The sequence below is a fragment of the Anguilla rostrata genome, chromosome 1, assembly GCF_018555375.3.
Source record: "Anguilla rostrata isolate EN2019 chromosome 1, ASM1855537v3, whole genome shotgun sequence".
NCBI lineage: Eukaryota > Metazoa > Chordata > Actinopteri > Anguilliformes > Anguillidae > Anguilla > Anguilla rostrata.
Genome location: NC_057933.1, coordinates 61,143,355 through 61,165,510, shown reverse-complemented (window position 1 = coordinate 61,165,510; position 22,156 = coordinate 61,143,355). Strand labels below are relative to the sequence as shown.

The 22,156-nt window shown below is 43.0% G+C and overlaps 1 protein-coding gene across 3 annotated transcripts in view; it reads left to right on the top strand.

The window, feature by feature from the left end:
• dtnbp1a (dystrobrevin binding protein 1a) overlaps positions 1-22,156 on the top strand; it is a 53,841-nt gene that overhangs the window by 15,859 nt on the left and 15,826 nt on the right. For all 3 annotated transcript variants that reach the window (XM_064346724.1, XM_064346728.1, XM_064346718.1), the window contains one exon: positions 3,961-3,983. In XM_064346724.1, coding sequence (XP_064202794.1) covers positions 3,961-3,983 — 23 coding nt within the window. The remainder of the gene's footprint in view (positions 1-3,960; positions 3,984-22,156) is intronic.

Below are 22,156 nucleotides of genomic sequence, written 5' to 3'. Positions count from 1 at the left end.
ATCAAATAGAAATAGAAATAAATCATTCGGTGAAGTTGAACATTGTACTCTTCACTTGTGTGTCAATGCATTTTTAAAAAGATTGTGTGTGAAAACATTTTTAATATTTCCGTGCTCACTGTAGAAGCTGCCGGTATTGGATGCCTTCTCATTTACTGGTTGACTTGACCGCTGTTCTTTCTGGGGGGTGATGACAAGCAGTTAGGAATGCTTTAGATTTAATTTATGCCAAAACATCTGTATTTTAAACAGCACCTCGTCAGGAATACAGATGTGCTCCTTTCATGGAAATTCATTTTGAAAATCTGTAAACTTAACGATATGGCAATCATTGTGTCAGTATATGGATCGTGAAGAGGTAAGTTGCAGTACATTGCCATGTTGATATTTTGAGTACAGCCTTAGTGATAACTAAGAGGTGCAGGGTGCCGTCACTGTACTGGCACCAGGGTCTCATTACTTTACTGCCTTTCAGCAGAGGCTGTTATCCAGGGGGTCCTGCGAAATTTTTAAAGACGATCCATTACAGCTATATATATTCATAAATGTGTACAACTATGGAATCAGACCTGCAACTGTTGGTTTGCTAACCTGGTTCCCACGACATTATATCATCCTGTCATTCATTGATTAGACAATGAGAACTACGCAAATGTGTTTTTGCTGGGGATATTGCATTATTAGCATATCTCACTGGATACTATACTTGCATATTATCATTCATATTTTAATATTTTTTTGTATTCCTGTAAATGCCCATCAGGATTCCTCTTTGTTTACACCACACATAAAAAATTTAAATAGCTACAAATTACAGAATTTATTTAGTAGTGACTATTGTCAAAAATAATGATAATGGCTCCTTGACTGCAGAGTATATAGAGCTTACAAGTGGTGCTCATTCTAGTTTCTCTTGCACTTTAACAGCCCTCCCCCCATTCCATTATTTTTAGGGCTATAAAGAGTGACTGTTAAACAGACATCTGTGGATGTTACTATCAAGACATTGCTTGTTTAAAAAAGGTGTGCATGTCTTGCGTTGGAACTTTTATCTGATTTGCGGTATCGCCTGTGAAAACAGCTTTGATGCGAGTCCCAAAATCAAAGCATGCCAGCTGTTTAAAAGACACAGTCCAACAGCCCCACTCACTTATCGCAGCTGGTGAGGCAACACATCCATGTTTGCTGAGAAGTATGATTAGTTTATTTATTTCTCCCAGAATGCCCTGCCGTAAGGTGCCAGTGAGGGAGAGAAGTCTCCAGAGCAGTGCGAGCATTCCATTCCAGTCGTCTGAGGTGGCAGTCCATCTCCCTCAGGTTTTGGTGGAAACTCAACTTTGTTGATATGTGCCTGAGTTAAAGAAAATGGCATAAGTCCCTTAAATGTTCCTCTCTCCAGGCTACATTCTGTGTACGATCTGTGCTTTTATATCGAAATATTGCACGCATTGGTGAATACGTTCTATAATAACTAGGATTTGATGGTTGTTATGGCAAGTTATATAAGGATAAGTGTAAGGTAATACTGTTATTTTGCAGAAGCCCTAAGGAGAAAAATGAAGAGGAAATGCCTGTTGTTTACATAATGTGAATTTGATTAGCTCTGTTGTAAATACAGACACCTACAGTGATTGCATTGTCTTAAATGATGTTAAAGTCTGGAGAGATAGCCTAAGCAGACTGGCTCTGCCTTTGCTTTTTTCCAATCAGCTTTGCTTTATACACTCAAACACTACTGATTTTTAAAGATTTTTCTGATATTTGCAAGGTCACACCACCATGGGGATATAAAATATTTCTGAATTCATCATTCTCCAGAACTGCTTGGGGCAGGTCTCTGGACCCGAGGGGCTTGTGCGATTTTAATGCATGGGACCTGTGTACAGTCCAGAGGCTCCTGGCCTTTCATGGATAAATAAGGAAATGCAAGCCACGGTGTATCGTTACCTGGCAACGGGCCGTCGTTCTGTTCTCCTGCAGAATGCCAGATTATTGTGTTCGCCCTCTGAGAGAGCACCTGCTCAGTCCGCTCTCTGGCCACATTGCTCTTCTGCTTCCTCTGCTGTTGGCTCTAAAGTTTACACTGGTAAGATTCATTTTGTGTTCATTGAAATACTTGACAATGTGATCAGCCCATTATTTCATAAGTATATAATGGTGTAAATATTGATCAGTCATAAAGCCAAATATTTCTGTATTTCACCATGACATCAATAGCTGATTGCTTGGATCATTATGCAAATGGTTGTTGACAGAAAATTGGAACAAATTGCAATGTTTTTTTCTCTTATGAATGCTTGTTGGTGACGTTAAAAAAGACGCCCGTTAAAGTGCAAAATGCCTTGTCGGAGCTGCATGCGAGCAGTTTAGGCTTGAACATACTGATCATCCCAGTCGCTGTTGACAGGTCGGATAAGTGGGCTTCCCCTTATGGGTCCTTTGTGACCCACTTGCGGGTCAGAACTGGTTCTGCCTGACATATCCATGAATATCTCTGCACTGTCCTTAGGGCCTGGTGCTTCCATTAGTGGTGATTTATTCGTTTTCATTTTTAAGCTCGCTCTAACTATGCTGGAGTTATCCATAATTAGTTTGACTCTCACACTAGAAACTTCACACTAGATGCAGACTAATAATAGTATGGTAATACTACTATGGAATTTGTTGACGTAAACACTGGAAACAAAATAAGATGACCTTCCATTGTGAAACATCTTCTGGTTTCTTTGATGTGCGCGGCTATGCAATTTGTGCTCTGTAGTCTATATTAGTGTTTTCGGGATCATAATCTGTATTGTATGGCTGAATCTGTTTGATGTTCACAACCGCCCCCCCCCCCCCCAATGCTTTTTAAGTCCTGAGAAGGATAGCTATCCTGTGAGATGCGCAAGGGATTGACAATGATGTCATTCATTCAGGAGCCAATGTGTGATCATGTTCAATCAACGCTACATTGCATAGAGAGAAATAATGTTGTCTGAATCAAGGAAACATTTTGAGTTCAATTGATAATTACGGTGAACAGCATAAGCCGTATTGTTAGATGACTAAATCATGTCATTGAGAAACAAAGGCACTTGTAAGGGGGAATTGAAATATTCATGAATGAGCTCTTAATAACCTTGAGGTCATTTTCCTGCCAGTACGTTTGGAGTAAGAATTCAGTTTCATACAGTGCCTGTGTTTTATTGTTGGTATATTGCGTCAATATATTTGAATGCATTTAATATGGTAATATCGGAGAATTCAAACTCCACATTACTAGTTCGAACTTTATATTGTATAGCAGTTGCACAAATTTCTCTTCTGAAGTTCCGTTTAGCTTTGTGCCTGATGTGAGTAACCAGCAGTGATGTCATTGCTCTTTTTCTGCTGGGTTTGTTTGCTGGTTGCCAGTGAAAGGAAGATGGGGCTGACTGCTGAGGTGCTTTCCTACTAATCAGCCACATTGTGACCGGAATGCCAGACAATAAGACCGTTGTGTAACACAGAGAGATTTCAATGGGTGTTGGGAAATATTGTGGATTGGTACGTGGTCATGGCGTCTCTTAGCGTGTCTAACGCAAACAAGTATGTGTAAGGTTTAAATACTGGGGGAAACAGTTAATGCTGTATGCTTGAAGATTAGAAAGAAGTACAAATAATAACAGCTAATACAAATAGACCTGCAAATAAGCTCACTCTGTCCCCTCCATTGTTAAAAGCTGTGATTCAATGTATTGGCTGCTGCCGTCCCGACAAGTAAATCAACATTGCTTAGGTGCTCCCTGAGGATCAGTTCATCCCGGCCTTCATTACTGTGAGGTCCCTGAACCATATGCTGACTGTGGTCCCCGGGTCCCTAGGTGCAGCTGGAGATGGTGATGGCCGAGTGAATGAGCATTATAGCATTCGCCTCAGAACCATGAATAATTTCTCTCTGATATGTAAATCCTAACGTCCCACTCTCTTTCTCCGCAGGAAAGAGCTGGAGTCCCTCAAAGGTAAGAGGCCTGCTCGAACCCTTCTTTTGTGCTGGAGCTAATTGGTGCCTGCTGACATTTGACAAATGCGCAGGTCTCATTCTGTGAAGCAGACTTGTATGAGCCTCTTCCCGCTGTCTGTCACAGTAATCAGAGACCCTTGCTGACTTCCAGGAGGCAAAGGAGAGGGAAAGGCTTTAATGTGTCTGTGTTCCTGTTTGTCATGGCTGTAGATGGCTGTGTGAAGCAGCTCCACCTTTAAAGCCATATGCAGTTAGTATTGCACAGATTTTCTGTGGTTGATATGATTGATGATTTCTGTGATTCTAAATAAATGCAGATATTCTATGAATGCTGTATGATACATCATACCCAGGTTTTGTATGAATGCTGTATGATACATAATACCCAGGTTTTGTATGAATGCTGTATGATACATCATACCCAGGTTTTGTATGAATGCTGTATGATACATCATACCCAGGTTTTGTATGAATGCTGTATGATACATCATACCCAGGTTTTGTATGAATGCTGTATGATACATCATACCCAGGTTTTGTATGAATGCTGTATGATACATCATACCCAGGTTTTGTATGGATGCTGTATGATACATCATACCCAGGTTTTCTATGAATACTGTATGACACATCATACCCTGGTTTTGTATGAATGCTGTTTGGTACGTCATACCCAGGTTTTCTATGAATGCTGTTTGGTATATCAAGCCTAGGTTTTCTGTGGATGCTGCTGTATTCAGACAGTTGTCTTATTCTATTTCTACACCAATACCAAATTACAATTTTAAACCTGCTTTACAAATAAAACCCCTTGAGATCTAAGTTCTTGTTTTATTGGGTTGTAGGTAAAGCAGGGGGCAATGTAGACATTTATTTACACTATTCTGTTACAAGAGCAGTAATCGAGCAAAAAGGCAATCAATGATATTTCATAAGTACATTTCTTAGAGTTCAAGCATTCCAATCATGGTTGTTCAAAGTTTAATATTTTGTGTGCACAAAGTATTTTATTTCTAATTAAGGATATCTGCAATAAGTGAATAGTTTTCGAATGGCACACATTTCATTAATGAAGAAGACTCTCTCATTCAAGCAAAACAGAAAGGTGTTTTAATAGAAAACTCCTATTTACTGTAGTTACTAATGATAAAAGCACTATGTGACCTAGCGCAGCTTCCTACCAGTGTCACTCTGTGCATCTGCTGTTCTGCTGCCGTGGCTGTTGGAAAATGTATCTAGTCTTTCACTGAAAATACTTAGTAACTAAATGTGATTTGTAGTACTTTCATGTAGAGACCTCAACGTGGATGGGTGATCACCAGCGTTCTGCTTCAGTAGAAGTGATCTCCTTTAAAGCTGCCCATGAGGTTCTTGTAAGATTGAGATGTTTTTAATACAAGAAGGAAGTAATATTACCCCCCTCCCCAAACTGGACTGTGACTTTAAATAATAGCCAATTTGTGGACATGTACAGAGCTTGCTTAACTGTTCACCATCTCCCAACCTTATACACACATTCACTTAGAGTACACCTGCCCCCCACACACCCTTTCTCAGCCCTTCATCCTAGCCTGCACACAGAGTGTATGTAAGGGTCCTGTGAAGGTAAAATTAATTGGATTTCATGTGTGGGTGAAGGTCATAGGCTCACACTCATGGGCTGATGCTACTCCAGCCGCACCTGTGCCTGGGTTAATGGACCGGCCTTGAGAAATAACCCTTTTCTCCTCAGAGTTGCAATGGGAGAGGAGTTCTGATGCGTTTCCTCAGCCTGGAGTAGAGTAATGGAGTAAGGGAGCCTTCCCACTCGCACAGTTAAATATCTATAGAGAACGGACCCTGCATGCGCCTTTTGACCCCCCACCCCCCAGGGGCATTGCAAGCAGTCACACTGGACAAGGCATGAGGTCACCTTTTACATCAATAATACAGTGCGTAGTAGCTCTCAGAAATGCTTTTTCACACAGCCAAATTGCCCTGACATATTTGCTGTAAAAAATGTGTTTCAACCCAACCTGCATCTTGGCTTGTGAGCTATTATAGCAGATATGACCCAATATGAAGACAGAAATATGTTTCATTTTCCTGTAATGTCACACATTAAGCCCCATAATGAGAGAATTTTTTTTCTTGAGAGAATATTCTAGAGAATTCCACTGGGCTCTCATATTTCCAGAAGCCTGAATGCATTATGATGGCAGCTGCCTTGATCACTGAAACATGCGTTTGCCGGTATTCCTGAGGTTATTCGGCGTTTACTGCCTGTTGTAAATGCTGCTCGGCAAATTGCGCGGCACCTATTAGAGCCGCCGAGCTGCGCTGCTGAAGTACTGGCGGAGGAGTCCCATTGAGCATAACAAACGCTCTGTATGCGCGGCCTAATTGAGTCTGCTGCAGAGCTGGCCCTGTGTAATTGAAGTGTGGGGCCCGGAGTGGAGAGGCAGGCCGGTGTGAATCTTGCCTCTGACAGACCACATAGATTTTCTCCCGTCGGCCTCATTAACATCTAAACAATGGGGACGGGTGGTTTGGACAAATTTCTAACCATCCTGTTAGAGCTCAATTAACCTTTAAGGGCTTGTATGGCAGGGCGGATTGATTGATTCTTCTTTGTGTGTTGATCATACAGTGGGGGTGAGCTCCCCTGGGTGCAGAATAACCTTCAGGATTCTTCTGACGCAGTCCCTTAACATCTTCTGTTTGCATCATCTGGCAAGTTATAATAATAATGATGATTACTTTCTGTGTAAATTGCCCTGCATACGGGCATCTTCTAAGTAATGTAATACAGTATGTATGTGGTGTGTAAAAAGCCAATCTGAGAATGACTTCCCTCAGGGTGGAGAACACTGAGCATGTTGCTATGCAAGGTTGCATTCTAAGGCTATAAATATTGTGGTCCAGTCGATGGCTGCAGATGTGTTGGTAGCCGGTATGGTTCAGTGTTGTAAGCGCTATAGGCTTCATTTGGATATGGTGTAAAAACCTTTGGCTCCAGTTTAAGTGAAATGTTTGTTGAATTTTGCTTTTTGTTCTTTGCATAGATTATATTTTTACATTTTTAGTGTGAAGAAAATGAACAGGCAGGAGTTGAAGGTTTTTCCCTGGAGCAGAACACTCCATGACATAGTTGTTTCTGAGGAAAATAACACTTTTTTTCAGATGGTAATTACCATTCTTGCTACTGTCCTGTGTCCTTTTCCTTTGTGTGATTCATATAGAGCATTAGTTAGGTACACTGAATAAAGAATATCTGATGTGCAAATGATGTAATTCATTGCTCCCATATCATTCAAATACTGTACAGTAGGCCATATCTGTGGACTAAGAAAATAAGATGCTGCTCTCAACAAGACAACATTTTTCTGTAATTTGTATAAATATGTAAAATCATAAAATCCATTATAATAGCACTTGGCTCTGATTTCATCACTGCAATTTGTTCAAACCAGTTAACTTGTAAAGGCATTAAAGTTTAATATAAAAATACATTTAAAAAGCCAGCAGTATTTCAGGTAGTACTTGCACGCTTTCAGTGATGAACTCTATTAAGGCTGACTCATAATGAGGATAAAAGTTCTCTGGGAAGCGGTTTGAAAAGGTGATTCAGTCAGAACCGAACGCTCGGCTGGCATGTGCTTCCCTGGGCTGCATGCGCTGCAAGAGGGAGCTCATCCCACCCATTCCCACAATGCACCTGGAAGATAAAGTCCTTAATCAAGACTATTCAGCTCTGTTTTGTTGAAGATTTTATCTTGCAGTTATGCAGGAGTCAGCCTGGGTGCTTTTCCCCCCGCTTGTTTTGTATGAAACATTCAGATGTGGCAGCTGCGACACTCTGGCAGCAGCGCTAGGTTCTGAGGCTCTCATCGCGCTTCAGTTAGCGCTGACATTGTGTTTAACGCTGTGAGCTGCGCTGAAGAAACAGCCTGCCTGCCTCTTAGAGGCTCCTCGTGGGATGTAATCGGCACACCCATCGAGCTTTCAGAAGAACTTCTGTTTGTTTAGGCACTCAGGCAACCCCGCAGATGTGTGCAGGAGCCACTGTGCACGCTCGGAAGAGTGAAAGACACTCACATTCAGCTGCCAGCTGTGCAGAGCTTTCTCCAGATTCTCCTGCGCTGCGGGCCTTGCCAGAATCCCAGTGCGGGTCTTGGGTGTCCGTCCCTTCGGATGGCGTCCGTGGCTGAAGAATGTCCATAGCCAGCCTGTGGTGCTTCTTTGTGTTGCTCTCGTCAGAAATGCCTCTGTGCATTTATAGTTTGCCCACATGGATTACGGGGTTCTGATATTTACAGGCAGAATTTATGCGTCTTGTAAATGTGCTCCTTGTGGGAAGCTGTTTAAATGTCGCCGGTCCTGAAGATGACACGTAATAGCCTGTGTGGTGTGTTTATTTGGCTGTGCCACAGTTGGAAATACAAATAAATCAGATTGTTATTCGTTTTTTATTTTATGGATTATTTAAAACTACAGTTCTTGTAATTTTTTTTGTGTGTCAATTCTGAAGACTCAGTACTGCTGTCAGTGGAAGTGTGTGGGTGTGATGGTTATGGAAGTTATAATGCTGTAGGCACGGGCGTTAAGAGTGGAAGTGTGTGAGCCAGACTGGATGGGTCCTGTAAGACACTGCTGAGATTAGTGTGCTATTACTTAGTCCATGTCAAAATCACAGCATCTCAATGTGCTGTCCTGTGTCCGAGAACATATGTCTGTATCCGCAGTACGTGGAACACAAGCATACAGACAAACAAGGGTCTTTAAGAGTACTGTGTGTGTCTGTGTGTGTGTGTTTTTACGTGTGCGTGTGTGAGTGTGCATGTTTGTGATGATGTGTGCGTACGTGTGTTTGCACGTGTGCGAGTGCATGTGTGCATGTGTCTGTGTGCATGTTTTTGCACATGTGCATGTGTGCATGTATGTATGTATGCGTGTGTGTATGGATGCATGCATGCCTGCGTGCATGCTTCCATGCTTTGTGTGGGTCCGTATATTTCTATATGCGCTCATGAATTTGTTTGCATGTGTATGGAAGTGCTTGAGCGTGTGTGCTTTTGTGCTTATTTGTGTGAATTTGCGTCTGGGGGGTCAGTGACGTGAACCTTCTTTATTTGATTAATGAACTCTCCGTATTTTCGGTCTCACTCTGGTCACAGCTGTCCAGCTAAATACTGAGTGGACAGGAATTATAGCTCAGCCCTGTGAATCCCCCCCCCATCTGTATCACAGCCTGTCTGTAGTGCGCTCCCTCCCCTCTCTCCCCCCGCTCGAGGGCGGCGAGTGGTACGTTCCAGGCACACGCCTCTCTACTACGGCAGCATCTCCACAGCGCGCACAGTCTACAGGCAGCGCCACGGAGAAGCTTCAGCCTCAGAGTGCCAGAGAGAGTGGAGGAGAACATCACCGCTCTGTCTGTGAGAGAGAGAGAGAGAGAGACTTCTCCTCACCTCTCCTTCTCCAGCTGAGGAAGAGGATGAGCGAGGGGTGAAGGGTAGTCTCAGCCGCCCCGCACGACTCCGCGCCGAGCCCCGCCGCCTCCCTCCTCTGCCAGCTCTTCGTCCACGCAGGAATGTCTTCTCCGGGATCCACGGACAGCAGCAAGCGGAGCTCCTGTAGGTGTTGCGCGAGCCTGCTTCCCTCGGCCTGGGCGCTTTCTCTCCCTGGGTCTTTAATGCAGGCGGCTTGATGATGCTGTCACTGGCGCCAGTTCGCCCTCTTCTTCTGTGGTGTTACTTTGGTTCATTTCTGGCTCGCGTGTGGCTCTGGGTTGGGGTCTGTGATTGTGCACAGAAAGAATTAATGAGCCTCATTAGTCAGGCTGCTGGCTTCTCCTTCTGAGCATTTCGGTTGCAGAAACTGAGAGAGACAATATGGTGGGGCAACAAAAAGTATGTTCCAGAAAGGGTGTGTTAGAAGAGCTTTCCGGAGGCAGGCGGGGTGTTATAGGGGCAGTCTGTGCGTTACAGGAACGCATGCAGTGTGGCAGGATCCGTCAGTGCATTCTGTGAATGGACAGTGTGTTACAGGAGGGGGCAGAGCAGGAACCCATAGTGTATAGAAGGAGAGAGCAATGCATTGTGTACAGTGCATTACAGGAGCATACGGTGCATTACACGAGTGTACAGTGCATTACAGGTGCGTACAGTGCATTATAGGCGTGTACAGTGCTTTGCAAGAGTGCACGGTGTCTTACAGGTGCATTGCAGAACTACACAGTACATTACAGGAGTGTATGGTGCATTACGGGAGCATACGGTGCATTACCGAAGTGTGTGGTCCATTACCGAAGTGTATGGTCCATTACAGGAGTGTACAGTGCATTACAGGAGCGTATGGTCCATTACCGAAGTGTATGGTCCGTTACAGGAGTGTATGGTCCATTACAGGAGCGTATGGTCCATTACAGGAGCATATGGTCCATTACAGGAGCGTATGGTCCATTACAGGAGTGTACAGTGCATTACAGGAACGTATGGTCCATTACAGGAGCGTATGGTCCATTACAGGAGCGTATGGTCCATTACAGGTGTGTACAGTGCATTACAGGAGCGTATGGTCCATTACAGGTGTGTATGGTGCTTTACAGGTGTGTATGGTGCTTTACAGTAGCAGATTGTGGGTTACATGAGCAGATTGTATGTTAACAGAAATGGACAGGTTATTCCTCTCTCAATCTCATGTGAAGCTGTTGGAGATCATATGCTGTATCATGCTTCTGTTAGAAAGGGTTCGTTCAGTATCTGTCTTTATCTGTGACAATAACAATGGAGCGTAGTTGATGGGTGCTGGGTATGTAACCCGAAGGGTTACAGGTTTGCAGATTTGATTCTCATATAGGCACTGCTGTTGTACTGTTATGAGAGGTACCTTCCCTGAATTGCAGCAAGCTGTATCAGTACATCAGTAAATGTACAGTATGCAATGTGATAGGCTCTATGCTAGTTGAGGTTAGTTAAGGAAGAAATAACTCATGTAATGTGAGGGGTGCGTTGCATTAATGTAATACATTCATTGGAGAATGCAGTGAGGAGTGGCGTTATTGCAGGCCTAATGTGAGCTTTGATGTTATCTGTAGTGTACACTAATAGATGGCTTGAGAAGGAATCTTCACTACTGTATCAGTCACTACTGACTCATCATCACTGCTTCCTCCCTTATAGAAGGGGACTATATAAGGGTCCTAACTGACTGTAGTGCCAGGTTCAGTGGATTATTGTAGTGAATGAATGAATATTATTGACCTCCTCAGGTTTGAGAGGGCATAAGGGCTTAAGTCACAGTTTCTAGGTTGTTATCCAGGCGGAGTTCAGTAGCCCTGCTCTAGATCCTGCAGCTTGAGTGGATTTTTTCTTCTGCAGTAAGTGGAGAGAACCAGTCATGGGCTCTTGAGACTGACCTGGACCTGTTCTGGGTTCGGCTGCCCATGACTGATGGAATGATGTGACTGGCCGTGATTCCGAAGGCCGGGTGTGGAGAAACCCCTCAGTGGGGCCCCCTTTATCGATTTCAGTGGAACGCTCGCCTTTTGTTGCTTCTGTTATTATTCCCTCATCCTCTGCGCCAGATGCTTTTAATCTCCTTCAGCTACACAATTCCCCCCCCACCCCCAAAACAGACCCTCTGATGTTTGTCCAGGTGTAACATGCCATGGGCTTTTAATGGACTCTGTGTGACCTGAGTGGCTATGTGTCAACCTGTAGGGGTGACTGTCCTGAGATCCAGGCTTAGCGTCAATATCACAGGCAAAGGATCTTCTGAACCTCTAAAATGTATGCATTGAAAATGTGATATAAATAAGGTATAAACCTCAATATAAACAATGTGCCTTTCTATGATCTTTGTCTAAGTGATCATTATGTAGGCTATTTGTTTTGGCCTTGACATCTAAGAGCACAGTCTTTAAAAGGGTTATTCCTCATTCAAAAATGTATGTTCTTATATACCCCTTGCTGTTGTTTGTAGTGCTATTGTTCAGGTGATTTATTTCAGTTTGTATTGTATATGGATGGAGAAAATCGCTGACTGTGGATGAAGGGATTACCTTTTGCCCTCCATTAATTGGAAACGGCGTCCTACAGGCATAATTTGTCTGAAACAAATTGCATTTTACTCTTCCGGATAACCAGATGTTTATCATGCAGTTATTATTCCAAAATGTTCATTTTGTTTGTCTTCAACTACTACTGATATGAAAATTATGGTTTGAAGGCTGCAAGTTTGTTTGGACTGCAATGCAGTTTAATGTGTGCGTGTATGAAATGCAACAGGGTGGGGAATTCTGCTTCAGATAACAATAATGTGAAATGATAACTAAAATTTCTTAATTTTCCTGAAAGATATGCAGTGCCACAGCTTTCTGATAAAGCTGTCACGCTTTCAGAGCTTTCTACATTTTTAACAGGAATTCAAAAGTAGCTTTTATCAATTTTATCTAAATATTGTTTATTCATATTCCTCTTTCATACATGATGTTTGCTAATGTTTTCTCATTTTGTGTCGGTTATATTTTAAGAATGGTGTTAGTCGAATGGCTGAATTAGCGGTGTGTGTCTCGTGCTTTCACAGCAGGAAAGGTGTGTGTGGCTGCGTGTTGCCCTTGCTGACAGTTGCTTTATTATTCTGAGTCATGACTTTGGCCTGCAGACAACAAAACAGAGCCTTTATTAGAGTGCTGTCCTCCAGGTGCGAAGAAACCCTTAATTGAGCCGCTCACCAGATGTGCAGTGGTGGAGCTGTGTGTGTGTTTCCGTCTGGTGGATTATATGTTCTGTACCTGTGCCCTGTGTGTACCAGCCTTTTATTCCTCGTTTCTGTCATTCTGTTTCTGTCGTTCATGTCTTATGAATGTTAATTTGTTGCTGCTGTATGGTTTGTCATTCATGTCTTATGAATGTTAATTTGTTGCTGCTGTATGGTTTGTCATTCATGTCTTATGAATGTTAATTTGTTGCTGCTGTATGGTTTGTCATTCATGTCTTATGAATGTTAATTTGTTGCTGCTGTATGGTTTGTCATTCATGTCTTATGAATGTTAATTTGTTGCTGCTGTATGGTTTGTCATTTATGTCTTATGAATGTTAATATACTGCTCCTGTAGGTCTTTGGTTCTTTGATTTGCTGTGATATTGTCCTGCTCTTGGTTGAGGTGGATTTGGGTGTGAGTGGTTTGTTCCCCTTCGTGTGCATTGAGCCACTCACCATGAGCATTACCAGCAGGAGCCAGGTCTGTCCTTCCTCCTTATTGGAGTTTGTGTGGTTGCTGTCTCCGGGCGCCTGTTGTTAAAGGCGTAGGTGCGGTAACAGAGGAGGTGCGGTGACGTCACGGTGCAGAATTAGGGCTCCCGGTGAGGTATTGATCAGGAGCTCTCGTGCTTTCAGAGCGAATTCCTCGCTGTGCCCGTGCGACCTCGCTCTCGTTGACAGGCGCATTTTCACACAGGCTCGTTATCAGAGTGGGAATGTTTTCATGGCATAGTGTTATTCATTAATACGCCGTACATACCATGAATATAGATGATTCAGTTTCATAATGAGTAATGTGCTCAGCTGATGGTCTTACGTGGATTGCGCATTATTTGCGCCTCTGGCCGTTTACTGAAGCGAACGCGCGAGTTCAGCTGCTTTCTTCTCTGGGGCACAGCAGCGCTCCTCCAATTGGAACCCGCAACCTTTCCGGCCCCCGTCCGCTACGGTACTTTCATTATGAGCGCCCTTGAGCACTGAGCCCGTAGGTGGCGTGATTCTTGACCCACGGAGAGAAGAGAAAGTGGTTGCTAATAGTACTAGTGCTGAAGCCTGGGTGAGCTTTCACACGTTTTCACTCACAGCCTCGCAGAGCTGTGGATTAGCCCGGGGTCCAGATTTATATTATGTCTGCTTGACTTATTCAAGTGCACGCATTCAGAATTAACACTGTGCAACCAAGCAGGCTACTTTGGCTTATAGCATATTCCGTTTCCTTCCTTTGCCGTTAAGGCTTCTATTTTTATTTTAAGTTGTGAAATGGCTGCTGCCGCCGTTAGGCTAACTCCTCCAGGTGTCCGCTCTTCTGTTTCTGGAACCCGTTTCCGTTTCTGGAGGTTAACGTGATTGTGCCGGCTGCCTGAGTGAATGTACCTCGTCACCATAGTGACGAGGTACATAGTCACCATAGTTTCAGGAGGCTACAGTATGAGGTAAGTTCCTCGGCCTGTTGGAGTATCTGTGGTGTCTGGGGGGAGACTTAAGGTGAAGGGATGAGAGCATGTGGGGAGCGATAATGGGAGGGTTTCTGAGGGATGAAACGGTGCAGTGAGAACATCTGTGACCAGTGGGACTGCCAGAGGGCCCTCCGTCTCCCTGTGTGTGCACCTGAACCACTCTTCTGAGAGAGAGAGAGAGGGGGGGAGAGAGAGAACGAGAACGAGAAAGAGAGAGGGAGAGAGGAACAGCAGCACTGTGCAGGGGAAGATATCTGTGGTGCAGCATGGTTAGGTTTGGAAAGGAGCTTTGGCAAGATTAGCCTCAGTGTAAGAAATAAATCATGAGAATTCACATTAGCAGGCACTGCGGCAGTGTAGAATGTGGCAGTACACACAATACACACTCGCCCTCCTTCACCCCCCCCCCCCCGCTCCCCCTCTCTCTTCCCCCCAGCATCTCATTTAATGAGCTAATTAGAAAGAAAACCAATATTTGTTGAGCGCCAAACACCACCTCAGATTAGTCCCCACAGGTAGTGCTGTGATCATGTACACCAGAACAGGAGTTATTAATGGCGGTGTCGTTCAGGAAGACCGTGTTCACGAGGTTATGAGAGCTCGGCGCGGTCCGTAAGGTGAGGTGTGTCGGGTGCCTACTTCATTCTGAGAGAAACTTACCACATTATCTGAGTGAAAAGGAAGGAGATTCTCTCTGTTCCCTGCAAGAAAATGCAAGGAGAGCAAATGAAAGAGGAGACAGATTGATTGGAGATTTTTGTTTTTCTGTTTGAGGAGAGGAGAGTGGGTTAGTCTGGTGTACATCCTTTGACGTGGTGTATATCCTTGAGAGAGAGAGACTGTTTACTTGTGGGAGTAAAAGAGAAAGAGTGGTAGAGAGTGGAAAGGACAGAGAATGGGAGTGGTTCAGTCAGAAGGGATGGAGGGACAGAGAAAGGAGGGTGAAAGGGAAGGAGAGGGCCAGTGAGTGAGAGAGTAGGTGAGTAGGAGGAACAGAGCGAGGGAGGTGTGTGGGAGAGATGGAGAGGATGAGAGAGAGACAGAAAGAGGGAGGGAGTGGGTGGGTAAATGTAAGACTGAGACAGAGGCTGAGTGGTAGGGACAGACGGAAACGATGGGGTGAACACACAGACAGCGTTCCTGTCTATACAGGACCAGCTGTGGTGGGTAAGACAACAGAAAATGGTCATTTTTCAGGGCGACAGCAGCTCATGTTAATACAGTTTATATGAATGTTGGTATCCAAATCAACAGCTGTATCCAAATCAACTTTCTTGGCTTAAAATGGCAAGATGTACAAAATGCGTGTTGCATGCTTCTGTCACAAACATGGTTTATTTTCGTATTGTCTACGAATGCACTAATTAATCAGTTATTTTAATGACTGGTTTTTGTAGTGTTTGTGCTGTGACACTGTGCTCTGTGATTCTCCCACTTTGTCATAGCCCTTACGTTTTCTTTACATTTTCAATGATGACTCTCATGGCTGCTGGAATAAAAATATCGATGTAAATCCATTACGTCAGGGTGATAATTAATGTGTTTCTCCCAACAAGCTGACTGACATCGCCCTTTGTTCAGCTCCAAATGAATTATGTCTGCCACAAAGCCCCATTTGTATTGACATACAGTATGCATGCAGCTTATTAAGCAACATGCATATGTGTCCTTGAGGAGTTCATAAGAAGTAACAGAATATTCTAAAGGGACTGCTGTAAGTTCCTCTTACCTCTGAGAATTTAGGGGTTTTGTCAGTTGCTCCCATGGGGTCTGTAATTAGTCCAGTGAATACATCCTGTTATTTCTTTTATTAACATTGACAGCCTATAATTAAAAAGCCTATTATTGTTTGCTACACGGTGTTATTAATGTGTTTGCTTTATAATGTTGGTGTGAATGGAGACAACTATCCATCATTGCAGCGTGACAGTTCAGTTACAGCCTGGTTCAGTTTTTTGCTATTACTGAATGAGGACATATCCCTCTCTCTACGAGCCCACTGCTCTTAGACACTTTACAGCACATGCTACATTGTGCCATTGCACTCCAGTGGTTGTAGAATTACATCATCTCCAATCCAGGAGAGCAGAGAAGTATGCTATTGTTTGTTTGACATTTTTCCTGGTTCATCTCATCTAGCTGGCAAGCCTTTCTGTTGGCAGACATTATTTGATTATTTGTAGAGCATGATTCAACCCGTAGTTCTTCAGCGGGGTAGAAATGGTAGAATTATCGTCAGGGGTAATGAAGAGAGCGGTATGTCGTTGTACTGAATATTGCATCTTAATTGAGCCTTTTATTACCTTGATAATGTTATAATATTTTATATGAGTGAGTTTTCAAGCTGCTCGGTGTGATGCGCTGATTAGATCGTTCTTTCCTGAAATGATCTCGCTAATGGCACGTGTCATCACTCATTTACTTTGGCCGTATCTCTCAGATCTTTATGCGCCCAGCCCGGACTGTATCTCAAAAGTAAAGAAACTGTTGCAGAAAGGTAGCCACTTTGAGGTTTAGCTGTAGCTGGGTTTAATGTAAACATTGTACTGATGTGCCTGTAGCAGTCACAAGGGCGAAGGCTTGACAGACGCACTGGTTCTCAGCTGCAGGAGTGCCAGACCTGCCAGCCTAGGCCCCAGTGACACACGTGGATGGCTACTGCTCACTTGTCCAGTGACAGTTAGCTTCTTTAGTCCAGCGGCAGTTCTGACACGCCGTGTCGTATCAGTGCTGAAACAGGGCCAGGAGTGTCCATCTACCAAGATGGCGCCACTGTGCGCCACTGTGGCCTTTCACGATGGTCCGCTGCGTGTTGAGCCTCACTAGCATCAGCCTGCCACCAAAGTAACAAGATGGCTGCTTGGCAAATTGAGTGTTGACAAGCAAGCTGATTGTCATGCCTAGTGCCACAGGTTTTTACCATCCCTGTTGGATGCAGGTTGTTGGACAAAACACAGCAAGGAAATATCCGATAATATCCATAGTTGAACGTTTTGGAGAGAATGGTGGTATCATGTTCTGGGACAAATTTATTCAAATTTCAATTATTTCTGTTTATTACTTTGCAGAAAGGTAATGTTAAAATACACTAAAATGGCATGGGTACCGAAAAGTTAGAAACTGTCATGAGCATCAAACTCGCACGCACACACACACGCACACACACACACACACACACACACACACGCAGTGGCCCGAGTCATTTGTAGTTCAGAGTTAGTGAATTCTCTTGCAGGCTGTTGTGCCCATCCACGCGGCAGTGAGCAGCGCTTCATCATGTGCTCACACATGAGCGATGGTGCTGCCGGAGCCTCATAATGTCAGGCTTAGCACTGGGAAGCCACTGCCACTTGATCAACGGCCTGTGCGATTGTAAATACATAATTCTTGTCTTTTTTCCCTTGTCAGTTCTGCTCTTTTTATTTTCAAGCACAGAAGCGTGATGTTGGTCTCTGAGCTTGCTGCTTTCAGGGCATGGAAGCGCGTGGCTGAGGAGGCTGGGATTGGGCAGGACTGGGGTACGGCACTGCTCTGGTCTCATTGGGAGAGAGGTGGTGACGCTCTCTGGCTCTCTGGCTCTCTGGGGCAGGCGTGGCATCACTGATGGGGTTCAGTTTGAGTGAAGCCGCAGGCTGCTGCCCTGTTTCATAGTCCAAAGCCTCCTGCCTATTCCCAGTCCAGAAGGAGTCGCTGCCGAGGAATGATTATTTGTTTACAGTGATGACTAGCTGACCTTTGGAGAGCAGTTGTTGCTTTGGGCAATTTAAAAGAAAAAAATGAATATAATTTTTGCACTAATAGGGTACCTAAGACTGAGTTCTTGGATAAATAATCCTGATTATCCAAACAACCTGCCTTAGAGAGGTTGTTTCTGTGCCTGTCTAATTGGGTGTGTTCGGTACCTGATTTTTCTCTGTCTCAACTGCAATATTAAGAAATGTATTAAGTGTAGTTTAGCTATCTTTGTCATCTTTTATTGTAATGTTTTCCTCCTCCATAATTGCAATTGTGGTGCATTGTGTGAAAAAACTATGTTGTCTGAAAATGTTCACAAGTAATAGGGAAGGAACAGACATCCAGTACGTCAAGGGCCTCAGTATAGTGTGTGCATTACAGATCTGACCCTATACAGACATGAACAGGCAGTATGGGTAAATGTGTTTGAGCCCCACCTCCCCTGGGTCTAAAATGGTGCACAACGACTGTCATTATCCTGATTCTGCGCAAGTGATTGGCTGAATTTAGCTGCGATGTGATTGTTTCTCCCCTTGTGAGGCAAGGGCAGCTCTAGGGAGAAGTGAAAGATTGACAGGTTGATGTTATTATTAGAATCATTACAGCAGTAATGTAGCTCTTCTTCTGAGGCGAGAGCTAGGCCAAGGCTTTGCTCTGTTGATTTTATAGATGCATAACTGCATTATGGGAAGTGGGAAAGAATGCTGAGAGCCTTCTCTGCCCCGACACCGCTGAGACTCCAAGAAATCCAGTTATAATTCTGTTTGGGAAAGAAATATCTTGGTTTATAAGAAATATTCATTTTCTAGAGGGTGCACTATTTCAGATTAGGCTCTTATTTTAATTTAAAGCCTGAAGTTGTGGATCTAAGTAATTTCATAAATTACGCTCGTAGAAGGTCCTCGGGTGCTGGCTAAATGAACACTCTGGCACACTGCTGCCCTTACTGATTCTGCTTTTCCCATCTTTACTGTATGAGTGAAACCCTGTGTACAGATCCTTTATGAACATGCAGGTAGCATGCTGTTTTTGTATTTAAGTTTGCTATGGTGGTAGATTTGGCTTATCTGAATTGCAATGCATGATTAAGGAAGTGTGTATGTGTGTGAAAATGGCCTTATTATTCAGTCTCTGGGCTTTTTTTAACACTGTTCTGACATCATTACTAAAAATATATTTGGGCTGTAATGGCTTTTTTTCTAGCTTGAAAGTGCATGTTTCTGTTAGAAATGTGATTGTCTTTGCCTTATCTGTGGAAGATGTATGGCTATTATGTGGCACGCTATAACCGGATTGGTGCATCTAATTATGGATCATGAATATTCAGCGAATGGGCATTGTATAATTCAAATTTATTAGACCAGAAACACGCTGTCATGAAGCCATTTCCTGTACCAAAGCTGCTTGTGTGGCATTGCCCGCAAGCACAACCACAAAATGACTTTACCAAAACAGGTCAAGAATCCATTCTTTAAGACATTTATAGTATTCATTCATTCAAGTCATACTGTAAATTAGTTTGAAAACAAAATGTTTTTCTGTTTTTTTTTCAGTTTATTGGCTAAAAAGATGATCACAAATGGTTAAAGAATGCCATGGTTTTGGTTTGTTATGTTCATGTTTCTCCTGATGACATATAATTGGTCTGTTGTATTGAGCTTCACTTTCATGTTAGCTGCTATTTTTCCATTGTGTATGTTCTCAATATCCTTTTAGCTGTATCTTAACAAAACACAGGCAGCATGTAATAAGATACTAAATGCAAGGGCTGCATTAATGAAGCTGGAGATTGTTGTTGATTTTATTTAATATGTTAACCAGTCTGAAGGTTTTATCTGTTAGAATGAAAAAAGATGCACTGTAATGAAGACTGTAAGCAAGGGTGAGAAGAAGTTGGTCTCTTGAGAGGATTTAATGCCTGCCCTTTAAAACCTGCCTTGGATTTGTTAATCCAGCTGTCAGCTAATTCTTGGATCAGCAATATGGGTGGTCCTATCCCACTGAGTGGATAATTTCCTGGCAGGCTAATCATGAAGAGTCAGCGGAATGCAATAGGACGATATAGTAAGTAGATCGTGTCTACTGTAGATCTTCTAGACATGGTAGCATTCATTTAAAACATCATGGTGTTTTCAGAACCAGAAGAATTTCTGTTTTTAGAGAAGGAATTTTATCCTTTTTTGTTAGTGGAATTTTAATGATGATGTGTCTGTGGAATGCTTGATTTCTTGAGTTCTAGTGAGGTTTTTTTTATTTTGCATAAATGTGGGTAGCATTCTGTGCCCTGTATAGGTTTCTGCTGGATACTGGAGGCCTCAAGCATGCAAAACCTTCCCTTGCTGAATCCTTGGCAGAACATTTTTACAGTGCAGTTTTTATTAGATTCTTGGATTTTTTGTATTTTTCAATAAAATAATGGCTCACTTCTGCAATAAAAGTAACTAATGAATGGCATGCGGCAGGAAGCATATTATGAATGAATCTGTGGACTGTTTTTTTTTTCCACTGCTGACCTTCGACAGCCATCTTAATCTCAGTCTTTTGACAAAATGGCACTTTTTTAAAGTGGAGCAGGGGCTGGATCTGCTGTTCCATTTTACTATGCAGAACGCAGCATGGACGGAAACCGCAGTGCAAGCATTGCCCTGAGCAGTGCTGGATCTGAATGCAAGAGCTCACTGGCGTGAAAGTCTTCATATGCCTTTAGATGCACTGACTGTGTACAGTAATATACCGTGCAGTATAGCTTCCAGGCTGTCAGTCTTTGATGCATAATATACAGTTGATGACAGACACTACTGTTTAAATGTAAGGTATACAAACAGTGAATCCTGTGTACCTTACAGACTGACTTGGGTTATTGGCTTTATTTGGATCACAACTGTGAACATGATGCAGAGAATGAAAGAGAACAACGTCTTCCTTTTAATTGACCTCCTGGGAGGACTAAACGGGCCTTAATCTACTAACATGGGTCAATGGAAAATGTATTATGAAGCAAGCCACAAATTGAATATGGATTATGCTAACATTCTCAGATATGTTTGTGTTACTTAGTCTGAGAAATATTAAATAAGACCAGATTTTTCCTCATACATTGCCACAGTTTGACATTTTTCACGATGCTGTAAAAACTCGGCAACCATTATGGAATTACGTGATGATATCTTCTACCAAAGACATTTGGGGGAAAATAAGTTCTGCGGTTGTGTTCTGCCATTACTAGACATTTCTTCTGTAGCCAGAAGCTATTGCTGCCAGAAGCTGGCATGTCTGTTCCTCTAACAAGCAAACATCGCCTGCGGACGTGACCACTCTAATTGCTGTTCTCAACACACGCTGACTAACAGACACCTTCCATTGAACTTTTGAATGAGTCAGAGAGATGCAGCAGAGCTGTGCGATTTTATTACGGTTCTGTCGTTTGTATTCTCCTGTTGCCTGGTTACTTGTTGAATTTCCAGTAATAATATTCTTCCCGGCTTCCTGCTGAGGTTTATCTGGTGCTTTTTCATTTAGTTTGACAGCACAACAAAAGTGGTGAAAACCCCTCTAAAAGCTCTGGGTTCGGGAGGAAAATAAAAATGAGAGCCTGTGAAATGGCTCCCGGGCTGCAGCTCGAACCCTTTCTGCAGCGCTGACAGTTTCTGCGCTGCTCTAGTGTTGGCTGTAAATCTGTAGCATTTTCTGGAATATACATGAGAAGAAAGTGGTTTCCACAATATCACTACTTTCCACTGCTTTGTTGTTTTGTATTTCTAAGATGTCTATGGTCTAATCAAGTTTGAAATGGCATGTGTGCTTTACAATTATATTTAAGTGAAGTATCCTGTGGTAACAGATTGACAGGGACACTGTCACTTGTTCGTGAATAGTGTTTTATGTCACATTGATTATATAACATCTCAAAAATATCCTGGACTGTGGACACACTTGTATTCTTTCCACCACCACAATAGCATTGAGTAATTGCGTGCAAATTAGCATAGACAGAGTATTTGGCTAAAAATGCCACATGCTTGTCTAAAGAATCATGAACAGATCAATGATATGAGACTAATCTTTCTCTCAAAATAAGAATTTTAACAACCACATGTGAGCCTTATGTATAATTTAAATTTGTTCAACTCACCAAGCTAGGTTTGAATTTGCCCCAGCAACAGTGTTCTTTAGTGCTGAAGACAAAGTCCCTGCTGTCCTTGTGGAAGTGCACACAATGTGTCCCCATGTTCAATGT